Source organism: Misgurnus anguillicaudatus, chromosome 21 (assembly GCF_027580225.2).
Source record: "Misgurnus anguillicaudatus chromosome 21, ASM2758022v2, whole genome shotgun sequence".
In the NCBI taxonomy this organism is placed as follows: Eukaryota; Metazoa; Chordata; class Actinopteri; order Cypriniformes; family Cobitidae; genus Misgurnus; species Misgurnus anguillicaudatus.
Window position 1 is genome coordinate 29,610,621 of NC_073357.2, and position 14,220 is coordinate 29,624,840.

Sequence of the window (14,220 nt, forward strand, 5' to 3'; positions counted from 1 at the left end):
ATCCAGTAAAACCTTTCATAGAAACTGCCAGTAAACAATAAATACAATAATTGTTTGAAAACAACTAATATTATGCTGATAAAAATGTGCTGATTTAGCGGATTTATTTATTCTGCTACTATATATTATTACAAAAATGCAATTACAGTATAGAATATATACAACATAATCTGCTTAGTTAATGTTTATAATAGTCCGTAATGTGTTTGTACGTACTTTTGTTACGTTTTAAATGAAAAAGCAAATACTTTAAAAAGTAAGCTCATGTCTCCACTTAGTGCGGAAGAAGCGATGTAATAGTATTTTCATAAAACGAAAACAATGCTCAATACATGTAGTAGTTTAATATGTTTATTATGGTTTGTTCAAATAACTTACAACGTGTTGAATGAGAAAGATACTGTGCTGACTGTGTCGTACCGGGTGAAGAACGATGTGACGCCATAAACAAGTCCATTAAAAATTGCCGTTTAAAAAAACCTAACACCAGACGGACAGTTCTGACATTTTAAACCAGCCCCTGAAAAGTTAAAAACACGAAGTCTTGGTAAATTCCATGTACAAACACTCGACTAACTTTCCCATTGTAAAGATACTGCTATGTCTCTGTGCTTTTATATTTGCGCATTGAAGACCCGTCACCTCCGATCAACAACACAAAATGATTGAATATATTATCTTCATATATCAAGCCACTTCTTAACTTCATCCTCACACTGGTACATACATGGCAGGTGTAGTAAATATTAACTTTTTATATCATGTTTTATGCGTGCTCCCACTACACTGTTTTCTACCGGCTGGATATTGAACCGGAAGTCTCGCACAGGAAGGGAAATACGTCACATCACTTACTTCCGCGTTCGAGAAAAAGGTGGATAGCAAGAAAGGTCCCTGGTTCGATCCCTGGCTAGGTCAGGTGGCCTTTCTGTGTGGAGTTTTCATGTTCTCTGTGTCAATGTGGGTTTACTCTGGGTACTCCGTTTTCTTCCCACAGGCAAAAACAGTTAAGTTAGGTTAACTGGAGATACCAAATTGCCCCACCCCTAACCTGTGTGTGGATCAACTTGTGTATGGATTAACATGAATATAGCCATAGATGCTGGAATAGCGTGAAAGTAAAAACAATTTGAAATGATTCAAGCTTTGTGATGGTGCATTATCCTGCTGGAAGTAGCCATCAGAGGATGGGTACATGGTGGTCATAAAGGGATGGACATGGTCAGAAACATGACGCAAAGCAGAGTGCCTTCACTCTGGTATAATTTCTCTTATACCACGGTTACCACAAACATTGCTCTGGTGTCTATTTTTAAGAGATTTGACAGGTTAAGTGTGCGGTTTACAGAAAAATAATCAACACCCATGGAATATTTCCAATCAGAATAAAGCATTCCACAGGCCTAGTATTTATTAAATGTAGTAAAAATATAATATTATGCTTTTGAATGTAATGTAAACTAATAAAAGTACAGATACTTGAAAAATGTACTCAAAGGTCCCATTTTTCCTGTGTTTTCGAAGCTTTAATTGGGTTTACAGTGCGCAATACAACATGTTTTCATGTTTCATGTGCAAAAAAACATTATTTTTCACACAATTTATTTATCTGTATAGCGCTGTTTTCACTGTCCTAAAACAGGCTGATGTCTTCCTTGTTCTATGAAGTCCCTCCTTCAGAAATATGTATCGAGTTCTGATTGTGTAGTTTGTTTAGTGTGTTGTGATTCGACCAGCAGCTTAGCTTAGCAGAGCTATTTGAGCCTAAGCTGGCGATTGACATACTCCTGTGGGCGGAGTTTAGTCAAAAACTCTTTTATTGACGTCATTAAAGCAGGAAGTCGAGGGCTGTAGTCCAAACCGGCCGCTCGCTGTAGGCTTTAAAAAGTGACTTTTGTTAAAGAAAATATATCGCCTGGCAGTGAACTATGAGCTTTATCATTTTGCAGCTATTATTTATGCTCTAACAGCAACCTTACACACCAACTAAAGTTTGTATAATGGTATTAGGCAGGGCCATGCAGAGACCATTGAAGGGGCAGGTGCTCAAAGAATAATAAGGTCACTTTGCTCGCTGACACGCAAGCACACAATTGAAACAAATACTAAAGCAATACAGAATAGAAAAGACGATTTTAAGTCTAACGTTTTTCTTTATTTTCCTTGAGACAGAAAAATCTATATAGACAGAGTTTTATATCTATATATTTATGCATTTGACAGCCGCTTTTATCCAAAGCGACTTACAGTGCATTACATTTTGTGTTTGTGTGTGTCAACAGTATGCAGTTTTGAAATTATATGATGTTATATATTGCATTGTGACATTAAGATATTATTACGTTTACAGGCTTGTGTTTTTGTTGTCATATTTAAAATATAATTCTATCCTATTCTAATCCTGTTCGAAATTTGTATACAAAGAGAGTAGCCTACATATTTTAGCTTTTGAATGGTGTTTGTGTTGTGTTTTTGCACATTTTGATGCCTTGATGACAGGGCAATAATAATGACATTCACCTCTCCTTTCATTCATTTCAGGAAGCCTCTAGTACTTTCTTTATTTTCAGGTGAACTAAAACTGGTTGCAAAGCTGGAGAGTTTTTGACTGAGTTAATAATTTAGCACGAGTATGGCTATATTACCCAACATCAGCTCCCATTGTCTTTTATCAAAGGCGAGTCCAGGAATCGTTAATTCAATAGGATACAAAAATTAAGAGTTTTTTACCGTATTCATCGGATCTTGCTCTTCCAACAAACTCTGCATGACAGGTGGATGACATTAGAATAGAGCGAGAGCGATTTGAAATCAAACTCCTCCGTATGATTTCCTGAATATTTCTCGCGGTACTTTGATGTCATGTGCGTTTCGGTTCTTGCAGTGCTGCGTGAAGTTGAGCACACCTAAAAACTAGAGACAGCTACCTGTATGAACTCCCGGCAGAGAACGTCCCTGCCTTTGCCTCATCCATTGTTTTTATATGGGAAGAATGTTTCATTTTCAGCGTGAGAAATACAAGGTGTGGCGTGTGAACTGGCTGAAATGCGTGTGTCTCACCCCGAATGCGTGAGACTTGAGAGCCCTGTTTGCATCTAACGTTCTAGAGATGTTAATACACAGTACACACAGACAGCAATAAACAAAAGCTGTGCATGCTCTCCTCACGTTGTTCTTGTAAAATAATAATGCACGTGCCTGGTATTAGGAAAAACGTGACCTTTAAGTAGAAAGTAAAATACTTCACTACTGTCCGCCTCTGCAATCTGTTAACCCACTGGAGTCAATTGGATCCTCTAACTTGATGGTTATGATGGTTGTATGTGCTTTTTGAAGCTTTGCCATGTTGAGACCCATATAAGAAGATAACATGACTGAATTTAAAACGAAAATGATGTGTAGTGTTTATCTGAGGAAAGTAAGTCATATACATCTGTGGTGGTATTAGGGTGAGTAAATTATGAGAGATTTTTCATATTTGTGTGAAGTATTTTTAAATAGCAAACTACATGCACACTAATTATAATAGATTTAGAAAATCACAAATTCAAAGTAGTTTTAAATATAGCACCTATCAAAACAACACGCTTCGCTTGTGATGTCAACCACCTTGCTGCAGATGTGAGTGTCTGACTCAAGGCCGGAGAGCCATTTTATAGACAGTGTTTAGCTGATAAGCAAGTAAACAGCCTCACTCTTTCTTTTAAACTTGTATTTAAATAAAAATCCTATTATACAGCAAACATGCCATGCTTTATGATTAGCTTCGGAAACCGAGTGTTAAGTGTTACTCCGCTGGTAGCAAACAAATGTTATTTTAAGATAGCAGGTGAAAGATAATTTATGTGTAGTTAATTAAATCTCTTTTCTGTCCTTTTGAGGTGCTGTGATGAGAATTTTGTTTGTTAAGCAAAACTGTCAAGCGCTGTGGTATTTGAAATGATGCACATGCTTTCTTAGCAAAAACAGATGAATGAGTGAAAACTTGCACTGCTGAGCTAGTTTCACATGCTTGACCCTTATGTGACGTCTGTAATGTACACCCTTTGAATTTCTTTAATTTACTTAAAAGCTGTTTGTATTTTTGTACCTTCACAGACTTCACAAATAGAGAGGAGATCCATGCCGACAATGGGCTACATCACACACACAGTCAGCGCACCAAGTCTACATGGAAAAACGGTAAGATTTCAATGGAGGACATTTCAGATTAACTCATACATCAAAACATTTTCAAGTTTGGAAATTTTGGAAACGCAGAAAAACAGAAGATCAGCTTGGTGTATCACATTTCAGCCATGAGGAGATCTTTGCTATACAGTTTCAAGTGAGTCGAGACAGTGTCATTATAGCCCGGCAGCTACAGTTCGCCTCCTAGTGTCCATTTTTTACAACATCTTAGCGCCGCCCTGGTGGCCACTTCCTGAAGTGCTTTCTCTTCCATCTCCCCGCTGTGCTGCAGCCGGAAGAGTTGACCCTACTGCTCATCCAGCTCAGGAGACACCGGGCCAAGATGGCCGGCGTGCGCAGCGACGCGTTCACACACCTGCAGAACCAGCACAACGGCCTCTCAGGCCCCAGTTTGCAGGTTAGAGGGTCACGATTCCCCCTCAATCCAACCTCAGCCCCTCATCTGAGCATATCATGCCCTTCTTTCCTTAACCCCCATACTGTGCTCATCTGTACAGTCATGTGCTGTTGGTGCTGGTTGGTATTGTGTTGGTTTGGTGCTTACTCTCCATTAGCATGGAGTCTGCAGCACAACAGTTACAGTTACAGCTTGGGCTGCTAAATTCAACATAACAGCCTGTTTTGTGTTTTTGGACATCTGTTCTTCTGCATTTTGCATTTTGTGTTCTTTGGACTTTTATGTATTTTCTTCCTCTCTTGTATTTCGGAACCACTTTTTCTTCTCAGATTCTTAATAGCATGTTGCTTGTTGACTTGCCTGCATTGATGTTGCTATGATAAGCAAATATCACTGATTTACTTACAGTGTATGCAGTTTGAAATGTGTTGAATAGTACCCATAAAAACCATTAGCAATTGATAGACTTACTTAACTCACGTTTACTTAAGGCATATTCACACAAAAAGGGCACAATAAACAATGTGAAATACACAACATACAACCTCTATAAAATCTTTAAAACATAAAAACATTAAATGATCATACATGTGAGCAAAAAGGTTACATGCCACATACCTTCGCAATTACACGAGGTGTCAATATTTGACACACTATTCTTGGTACTATTCTTAAAAATGACGAGGCTTGAAAACGTGGTAGCAAACCGGACATCTAAAACCATGTTTATTCACGTCTGTCTCTGCACTTTAAGTTTATTGCTTGCAGTAAACAATAAACTTGGTCAATGGTGTAGTCTATTTTAGTTGCCTCAAAATAGCAACATGCCTACAATGCGCCTGAACACACCTTGTTTTCAGACCAAGAACGCCCATGGGTGCAAATTGGGCGCAAATTCATTTGCTATTTAAACAACGAGGCGCTAAACGTGAAAATGATAATTGCGCCGGGTTAAGCCACAATAACCACAAATTTAGCATTGTCTCATTACAGAAACCAATTTAATTGTGATATTTCTATCTTATATCAGTGACCACGCTTACACATTTTTCTCTCAAAAATACAAACATATTATTGTAGCTCAGTTTGTGTTGAACACAGTGTTTTGCCATTTTTTTGTTTTTAAGCAACTGAAAACAGCACAAATGTCAAGGCAGGTCAAAACCTCTCCAGGGCATTAAAAACCCCTTAGATCCCTGAGGGTTAAAAGACATCTAACAACCATTCAAACACAGCCAGACGTCTAGGCTTAAACGATGCAAAATTCGGGCTGTCAGTGAAAATTTAAAGGCGCATTGTGTAACTTTTAAAAGGATCTCTTGACAGAAATGCAATATATTATACATCACAATATTATCAGTGGTGTATAAAGACCTTACATAATGAACTCTTTTGTTTTTATTATCTTAGAATGAATCGTTTATATCTACATACACCGCGGGTCTCCTTACATGGAAGTCGCCGTTATGTTTCTAAACATACAATCTATTCTACAGAGCCATTTCATCCCTACGTTGTCTCAGACGCCGACATGCTTTTTGAAATTGAGGGGTGAGCTGTTGGTCTAGATGCCGCTAAAATTTACACTCACCACCTTTAATAGACGTCTAGCCATAGCCACAAAATGAGTGAATGAAATAAAATAAAATAAATAAATAAATGAAACCAAACACCTACTAATCACAGTTGACTTTGCTTACACAATGGATTATTATACATCTCGCTTATTATACATTACACAAGTTATTTTGACCAAAACAATATGTAAACAAATCTAAGTTTAAAAGTGGGTTAGAGCTGGACTATATCAGGTCTATAGTAACCTAACTGGTGAAATGGTGGCTGTGCATCAGTCTTAAATGGTAATAAAGTTCTTAGGGCATTCCTGTAAACTTTTCACAAGCGACTGTCAATAGGAACTAAGGGCTAATCTCATTTCTCTCTCTTACCCCTTCCCCGTTGTCTTCGTCTTCCCCTTGCCCCTCGAAACCGATTGAAGGGGAAGGGGTAAGACAGATTGTTCCTCTAAAAAATGAGACACCACTCGATTACCGTTTGCGTCACCTTCCCTTGCCGCTAACTGGCTGCTACGTAAACAGACAAGCGTGGGACATTTTTGCCTTTTTATTGATAGACAGTAGTTTTTGAGAGACGACAGGAAAGTAGAGAGTGGAGAGGGGTATGAGATCGGCAAAGGACCTCGAGCCGGGATTCGACCTCGGGTCGCCGGAAGTGCGTTTTTGCACCATATGTCGGAGCGCTGCCAACTATGCCATCGGCTCCGACCCGTCGTCTCAGGTTGTGGTATCGATTGCGCATAACTTAGCTGCTAGCTAGCGGCTTAACTAGCGATTCAAAACAAAAACATTACAATAAAAACCGCTTGAAGATTTTATGAAAAGTATCATAAAACATGAGTGTCATAATATAATATCAATTAAACTGCTAAAAAATAACGTTACTTTCATTTGTGCGACTTCTTGACAGTTCGACGTTCAGCTATAAAAAATCTTGTTTCCGGCTCTCCTGAGAAATTCCTATGTTAACGTTTACCCCTCTCTATCAAGTGTGGTCCTTATCACACTTCGTTTCAAGGGCTATGTATCCCTACGCCTTGGCTCTAGCCCTTGATCAAACTGAGAATTGAGACGCCACTTCGCCACACATGAACAAGCAAAACCGAGGGGTAGGGGTAAGGGGTAAAACAGAGAAATGAGACGCAGCCTAAAACTGTAAAATAATTCACTTTTTGTATTATTTTGTATTATCTAGTATAATAACTTAAGACTTTAATTAAAGTATGAAATAAACACCCAGTGTTTAAATGTCAATCAACCATAGTGACATCATACTTATTGAGCACGTTTACATGCACAGAATAAGAGGGTAACTATCAAAAATCTGCTTATTATAAAAACTGTTTCATGCGTTTACATGCAAATCGATAAACCGGCTATGCAGGCAACTGCGTTTACATGGGACTTAGAGATTTGTCATCGCCTATAGTACATAATAGTTGATCAAAAGCCGACGGCATATCTGTCTTAAGCTATATTTCTTTTCGTGTCTCCAGAACCTGTAAATATAACATCAGTTTTTATTTTTGCAGTTGCTCTGCCTTTAGTAGACCAGAGACTTCCGCGTCTCACGTTTATCTGTCACACGTGGAGACATGTGCACATGGACAAAACCGTGAGAAAGCCGGTTAAGGTGTTTACATGCCACGCGAAATCGGGGTAATGAGCAAAAAACTACCTGTGCCGATCGGTTTTTGCTTACGCCGTTTATGGACTTTCCCCGATAAAAGAAAACCATTTTACGCGTTTACATGACCCCACGTGTTATCAGTTTATTAAGCATAATCAGCGTGTGCATGTAAACACACTCATTGACTGTGATTGACTGTTCAAGCAGAGTGAATGTAAATCAGTTTTATGTGTCTTGTAACCTCTTTCTTCATGTCTCACTTGAAGGCAGATGACACTTACCTGCAGATGAAGAAGGACCTAGAATATCTAGATCTGAAGGTGCGCTTTGTTTTAATCTTCCTTTATACCTTTCTCCTCCTCTCTCCTTGCTTCCTCTGTATAGCATATGCTGTGCTCTCTTACACTAAAGGATGTGTAAAATGAGTTTTAAACTGATGATTATATGAATTTGCAATAGTCGCCATGTGTAATTTGTAAGCTTTTACTGCTGAAATTAGATTTATTGCTGTATTTAGGAATAAAAGTTGGCAAATTTTTATGAATGCATGGATAGTCTTTGCTAATGGCTAAAAATGAACCAGGGGAAGAATTTGACATTTGCTCTTTTCCATAAATGTAAAACAGAATCTGATGAACTGTCGTTCCTCTGAAAAGTGACATCACTTACAGCTTTTCAAGTTTTTGTCTACTTTTGTCAAAAAAAATCCTGTTTGATATGGAGGGCATCAGTTATTACTGCACTTTCACATTCTACAGTAATATGTCAAATGCATCAATCATAAAAAAATGTATACACTATTTACAAAAACCCTTTTTTATTTTCATTTCAAACAGATGAAAAGTATCGAACCCCTCATCTATTCGGTACACATTGTCCTTTGTGGGTGTTGCTTTGGTTTGAATGTACAGTAGTGTGTGCAGTAAACGTGACCAGTTCATGCCTTCACCTGCCGTAGTGATGTAACTTCTGTCAGGTCATCTCTGTTGTGTTGTGACTGGCAAGGTCTTGACTGGCATGTGGTATTGTGACAGATAATTGTTGTCTCAAAAGCTTCAGTTGCTTTGAAAAGGACGTCCAAGGGTTGCTCTTTGGAAAAATATCAATACTTCTGAGATGAGGGATTATCGTAGAAATTGCATTATAATTGCATGTCCATTATGTGAAGTTTCTGCTAATTATTTCCATGAAAACATTGAGCATTAAGGGATTATTCTGAGGGTCTGGTTAAGAGACAGCTGCTCTTACTTATCCTTTAGCTAACCCCTATTTATCACTAAATGATAGTCTTTCATTTGGGGCGCAGCCTGTCTCAGACTCCCACATGGTTCAGGTTAAGTTCACGGCTGATGAAAAGTATTGATACTTTTCCAAAGAACGAGCGGCACTTTGGGTGGATCATAGCGGCCATCCCCACATAACCAAGATTTGATTCGCTCATAAACATAGCGCAGAGCTTCCCAAAACAGTGTTTGTTTGTTTTGTTTTTCTTTTCTCGTTTCGTCTTGAGATTTTTTTCTGCCAAAGCACAGTTTGTTTATATGATATGATTTCAGAAACTTTTCTTCAATAGACTTTGCGGTCTTGTTGATTGGGCAAAAGATGTTTGTTGCTTGATCAATACGATTCTTCATGTTGCAGTAAATGTCTTTGAAAGTGTGTTAGCTTCTGTGTGTTTTGAATTTAACAGGTGACTGGACGCGATTTGTTTAAAGATCGAGCGCCTCGGCCTGTTAAAATAGCTGAAAGTGACATAGACGTAAGTTCCTCTCCGGCTCCTTTGATACTCATTTCTTTATTCCCTATGTTTCCACAAAAAGCCGTTTTTTTTCTGAATTTGTGCAAGTAAACACACTGTAGAGAGAACTAAGCAAGAGCTGTGTTAAACACAAACTGAAACCATTGACGATGGCTTTTTATATTCAAAGCTGAATTTAAAGAGAAAAATACATGCAATGGGAGTTTTGCACTTTGGGCTTGTAAATTTTTCAGTTTGATTTTTGTATTTCAGTGCCGTCTCTGTTTCCCATTTGATTGGAGGTAAATAATCTTGAAGTTCTGGCTTTTCATCATTAGCATTGTTTCAGTTTAACAATTTATAAGAGTTTTGTTGGCGGATTTATCGAAATAATGAATATTTCATGCCGGTAAAATAACAATATACGGCTGTAAAATAATAACAGCTTAATAATTAATTTGAGGGAAAAATAAACAGTGTAGAATAAACAGGCAAGTGACGAAGACCGTACACAAAGCTCTTCTGTCTCTCTCACACAAACATGTACAGTATAACCCATTTTTCACAGAGAAAATGCTGTTTGTTTCTGAAAATAATGACAAGAAAATCGTCTTGGGTGCCTGAAGTTATGCTAATGAATAACTTCAATAGCAGGCAGTGTTGAATATGGAAGAGATGAAGAATGAATTTCATCGGCTCTGTTTGATATGGCTGTGTATGTACTGTGTTGTGGATTCAGCTTATGAACTGTTTGGTGACCATGTGTTAATTCTGCTGTGATTGTTTTCTCAGGTAAAGCTAAGTAGGTTATGTGAGCAAGACAAGATCCTTCAAGAACTGGAGGCCAGGATACGCACGCTCAAAGAGGACAAGGTTTGAATAAAAATCATACAACTGTAAAACATAATTTAACATATTAAGGGTGAGTTGCACCAAAAAGGATTAAATTAAGCAGAGTTTAGAGCTAATTTTTGTTGATCTCAGTTTAATTTTAATTTGAGTTGTGTTGCACCACTTACATTTTAACACTGATTAACAAATCTTAGATTAAAACTTTAAACTGTATTAAACCCTTCATCTGCGATTTCTTTTGTCCACCATGTTGAATTTTCCGGTGTAATTAAACAGCAACAATGATGTTGACGTTGTCATTCAAAAAGGAAATAAACCATTTATGCAAGCAACGGTAATGTAATTTTTGTATCATAAATCACCTACATACACCGGTAGGCTAATCTAAAGGTCTGATTCAAATAAAAACATTTGACAATCTTTTAAAACAACTGTACTGATTAACAGATCAGGAAATATTGTGACAGGAAATATCGCAAAGCTCAGATATTGTGATATAATGAACATGTGTCGACGCATTTGTCATGAAGCGCCACCGTGTGTCCGTTCATTCACTGTCCTTCATCTGGCTGGAGCACATACGAGCATCGGTAGCTGTCACCGGTGCTGTTAATAATCTTTTTGAGCCACCAAACTTACTTTGTTGAGACGTTATAATAAACGCATCTTTAAAAAGTGCCACCACGCTCGTGGTATGTGTTTCTAATCATTTAGCCAGACATTTAATTGTAAAAAAACATATTTAAACATCCTCATATGCAAGTTAATCCCTCACTGAGATTTAAAACAGAGTTTAAAGTAATGGAGCAACAGGATTAAAGATAATCTAGGTTTACTGTAAAATTTTAATTGAATCAAAATGGTTGTTTAAATGAAAACCTGATTATTTTTAAACAGGTTTAAAGTTTGGTGCAACAGAATTATTAAAGGAATATTCCATTTTCTTAAAAGAAAAATCCAGATAATTTACTCACCACCATGTCATCCAAAATGTTGATGTCTTTCTTTGTTCAGTCGAGAAGAAATTATTTTTTTCGAGGAAAACATTGCAGGATTTTTCTCATTTTAATGGACTTTAATAGACACCAACAATGAATACTTAACTCAACACGTAACAGTTTTTTTCAACGGAGTTTCAAAGGACTATAAACGATCCCAAACGAGGCATAAGGGTCTTATCTAGTGAAATGATTGTCATTTTTGACAAGAAAAATAAAAAATATGCTCTTTTAAAGCACAACTAAGTTACTGGGTTGTTCTTTTTCAAATTTTCTAGGTTTATAGAAGCACTGAGGACCAAATTTAAGCACTTTAACATGGAAAAAGTCAGATTTTCATGATATGTCACCTTTAAATAAAAAATATTGACTATGATTATGAATGCTAATAAAATAATGCGTATTTTGTTCTATGGCACTGGTAGGTTCGCTTGCTTTATGCATAAAAACACAACAAAGAGTAATAAAAGGATTTGTAACCCAAGCTTCGAAGTTGATGTTGGTCCCTAATTCCATTACCATTTCTCTGTTGATCATTATCATTTTGTCATTTTCCTCTGTCTAGGACAAACTAGAATCAGTTCTGGATGTTTCCCATCAGCAGATGGAGCAGTTTCAGGACCAGCCTGCCCATGCAGAGAAGATCGCCTACCAACAAAAGCTTTTGCGTGAGGATGTGGTGCACATAAGAGCGGACATCTCACAGGTGTCCACGGTGAGGACATATAGCAAAACAAGATGTCCATGCACTACTAATGTGAGCTCATTGCAGGTATAGTATTGAGATCTGCATCTGTTTTGGGTTGAGTAGGAGATGGAGAACGCTTGGGCTGAGTACAGCAATTTGGAAAGAGATGTGGATAGACTGCGATCAGCCCTTCAAGAACAGATGAGCAACAGTGCTCTCTCTCAGGTCAGTGTACCAGAGGACCAATCATTGAAACGACTTACAAACCTCTATGCTGTAAGCTCGAATGAGGCTATTAAATGAATTTAGTACTCCGCAATACACAGAATATTTCTGGCATCATAATAAGTTTGTGGTGTCAGAAGATCTTTATCACACAAACCCGAATCGTTAAAACTGCAGTGTGTGTGAATAGCTCATGTAATTGTCTCATAATTTACTCACTCTCATGCCATCCCAGATGTGTAGGACTTCCTCTCGTAAGTTAAATAAAAACAAACAAACAGAATAACGCATTCTCTTTTCACTAGGGTTGCACCGATATATCGGCCTATAATCGGTATCGGCAGATTAATGGCGGGATGCATGGTTTTTGAAAAACACAAAGGGAATCAGGCAGAGGACCAAAACACACTTGTAGCCAATCAGCAGTAAGGGGCGTGTCTACTAACCAAAATCGTTAACTGGGTTGCGTAATCGGTATCGGCAGATTAATGGCAGGATGCATGGTTTTTGAAAAACACAAAGGGAATCAGGCCGAGGACCAAAACACACTTGTAGCCAATCAGCATCAAGGGGCGTGTCTACTAACCAAAATCGTTAACTGGGTTGCGTATGTGTGGGGCGGGTCTATCAAATGAAGGTCCAGATTCTATTGGGGTAGGGGCGTGTTTGTTTAGGTGATTTCTAATATCAACATTATCATGCACCCTGCCTGTAAAATATATTTTTTACCAATATCAGACATTAGCCGTTGATCATGGTAGATTATATTTTCCCAATCAAAGGAGCGGAGAAACACACGATAACTGATGCTGTATGATTATTGTTGCGAATTCTTTATGGTTTATCTATTATTGTATGTAACTTATCTGGTTAATGTGTTGGGTTACGTGAAATGCGCAGTGCATTGTGTAAAGCATATACGTTTCTAGCGTAAGTGTGGTATTCTCTGTTACGAAAGTATACTAGCTGGAGTTGACGTAGAGTTCGCAAGCTTTTCACTCGTGTGCAGCATCCTTCAGTGCAAGTTAAAGTTTATGACACAAAACTACCTCAGTTGTATACTGACATGTGTACAAGGTTGAAACTTGCATAAATAAAAGTGGAAACGAAATCTGATGACTCCTCCCTAATCAGAGTACTGAAGTGGTTAACAGCCTTTAAAACTAGCACTCAGTGGGGCAATTCCCAACAATTATTTTAAATTGGGTAACAATAGCTGCGTTTCCATTCATGTTTTGCGCAAAACTTATGCAATATTTTCTAAATGTCGATAAAACACTTTATTTTTCCTCTCGCGATAAGTCAACCCAAACTTCACGTTAATGGATGTCGGTAGGTTTCCAATATCACATCCAATGAACTAGCCGTTATTAAAATCATAGGAGACGTAGAGTAGGAGTGTTATCCAAGCATTATTGGCAAGAAAGCCTTTTATACTTGGGAGCAAACATGTAAGAGGCATTCTGAGAGGTTTTATTACATAAAGCGTCATCTTCAATTAATGATTATGTGACTTACGTACATCAGGTGACATGACAATGTAAATAAATTGTTTCCATTGAAGTTTTATGAAAATTCTCGTTTTCCGAATCGCCTACAAAACCACCTCATATATGTGAGATTTCGCGAAGTTGACGTGTTATCACTAGCTGGGTTTCCATCCAAACGTGAAGCGAATCTTTTCGAAATTCGCAAAAAAAAGAAAAACAAAGAAATGCGAATTATTGCGTTTTCATCAAGTTGTTTGAACAAATGACGGTGGTATTGGTGACCTAGTAATCAACAGTAAACGAAACAATGTATGCGTGGTAAATGGAGACAGAACTGCATGTAGTCACGATGGGGCAAGTTATTAATTTATTAGCCATGCAGCTTGTAATTGCCAAACTGAATGCTCTGCACAGAAGAAGAAATGCTTAATTTT

At 37.8% G+C, this 14,220-nt stretch overlaps 1 protein-coding gene across 16 annotated transcripts in view; it reads left to right on the forward strand.

Annotated features, from left to right (window-relative positions):
• Window positions 1–14,220, forward strand: part of plekha7b (pleckstrin homology domain containing, family A member 7b) — a 139,274-nt gene that overhangs the window by 95,091 nt on the left and 29,963 nt on the right. For 9 of the 16 annotated variants that reach the window (XM_055201409.2, XM_073858790.1, XM_055201414.2 and 6 more), the window contains 8 exons: window positions 4,099–4,182; window positions 4,463–4,588; window positions 8,062–8,115; window positions 8,632–8,661; window positions 9,486–9,554; window positions 10,326–10,406; window positions 11,949–12,098; window positions 12,195–12,296. In XM_055201409.2, the coding sequence (XP_055057384.2) occupies window positions 4,099–4,182; window positions 4,463–4,588; window positions 8,062–8,115; window positions 8,632–8,661; window positions 9,486–9,554; window positions 10,326–10,406; window positions 11,949–12,098; window positions 12,195–12,296 (696 nt within the window). The remainder of the gene's footprint in view (window positions 1–4,098; window positions 4,183–4,462; window positions 4,589–8,061; window positions 8,116–8,631; window positions 8,662–9,485; window positions 9,555–10,325; window positions 10,407–11,948; window positions 12,099–12,194; window positions 12,297–14,220) is intronic. The other 7 variants (XM_055201471.2, XM_055201441.2, XM_055201435.2 and 4 more) reach the window with 5 other exon arrangements.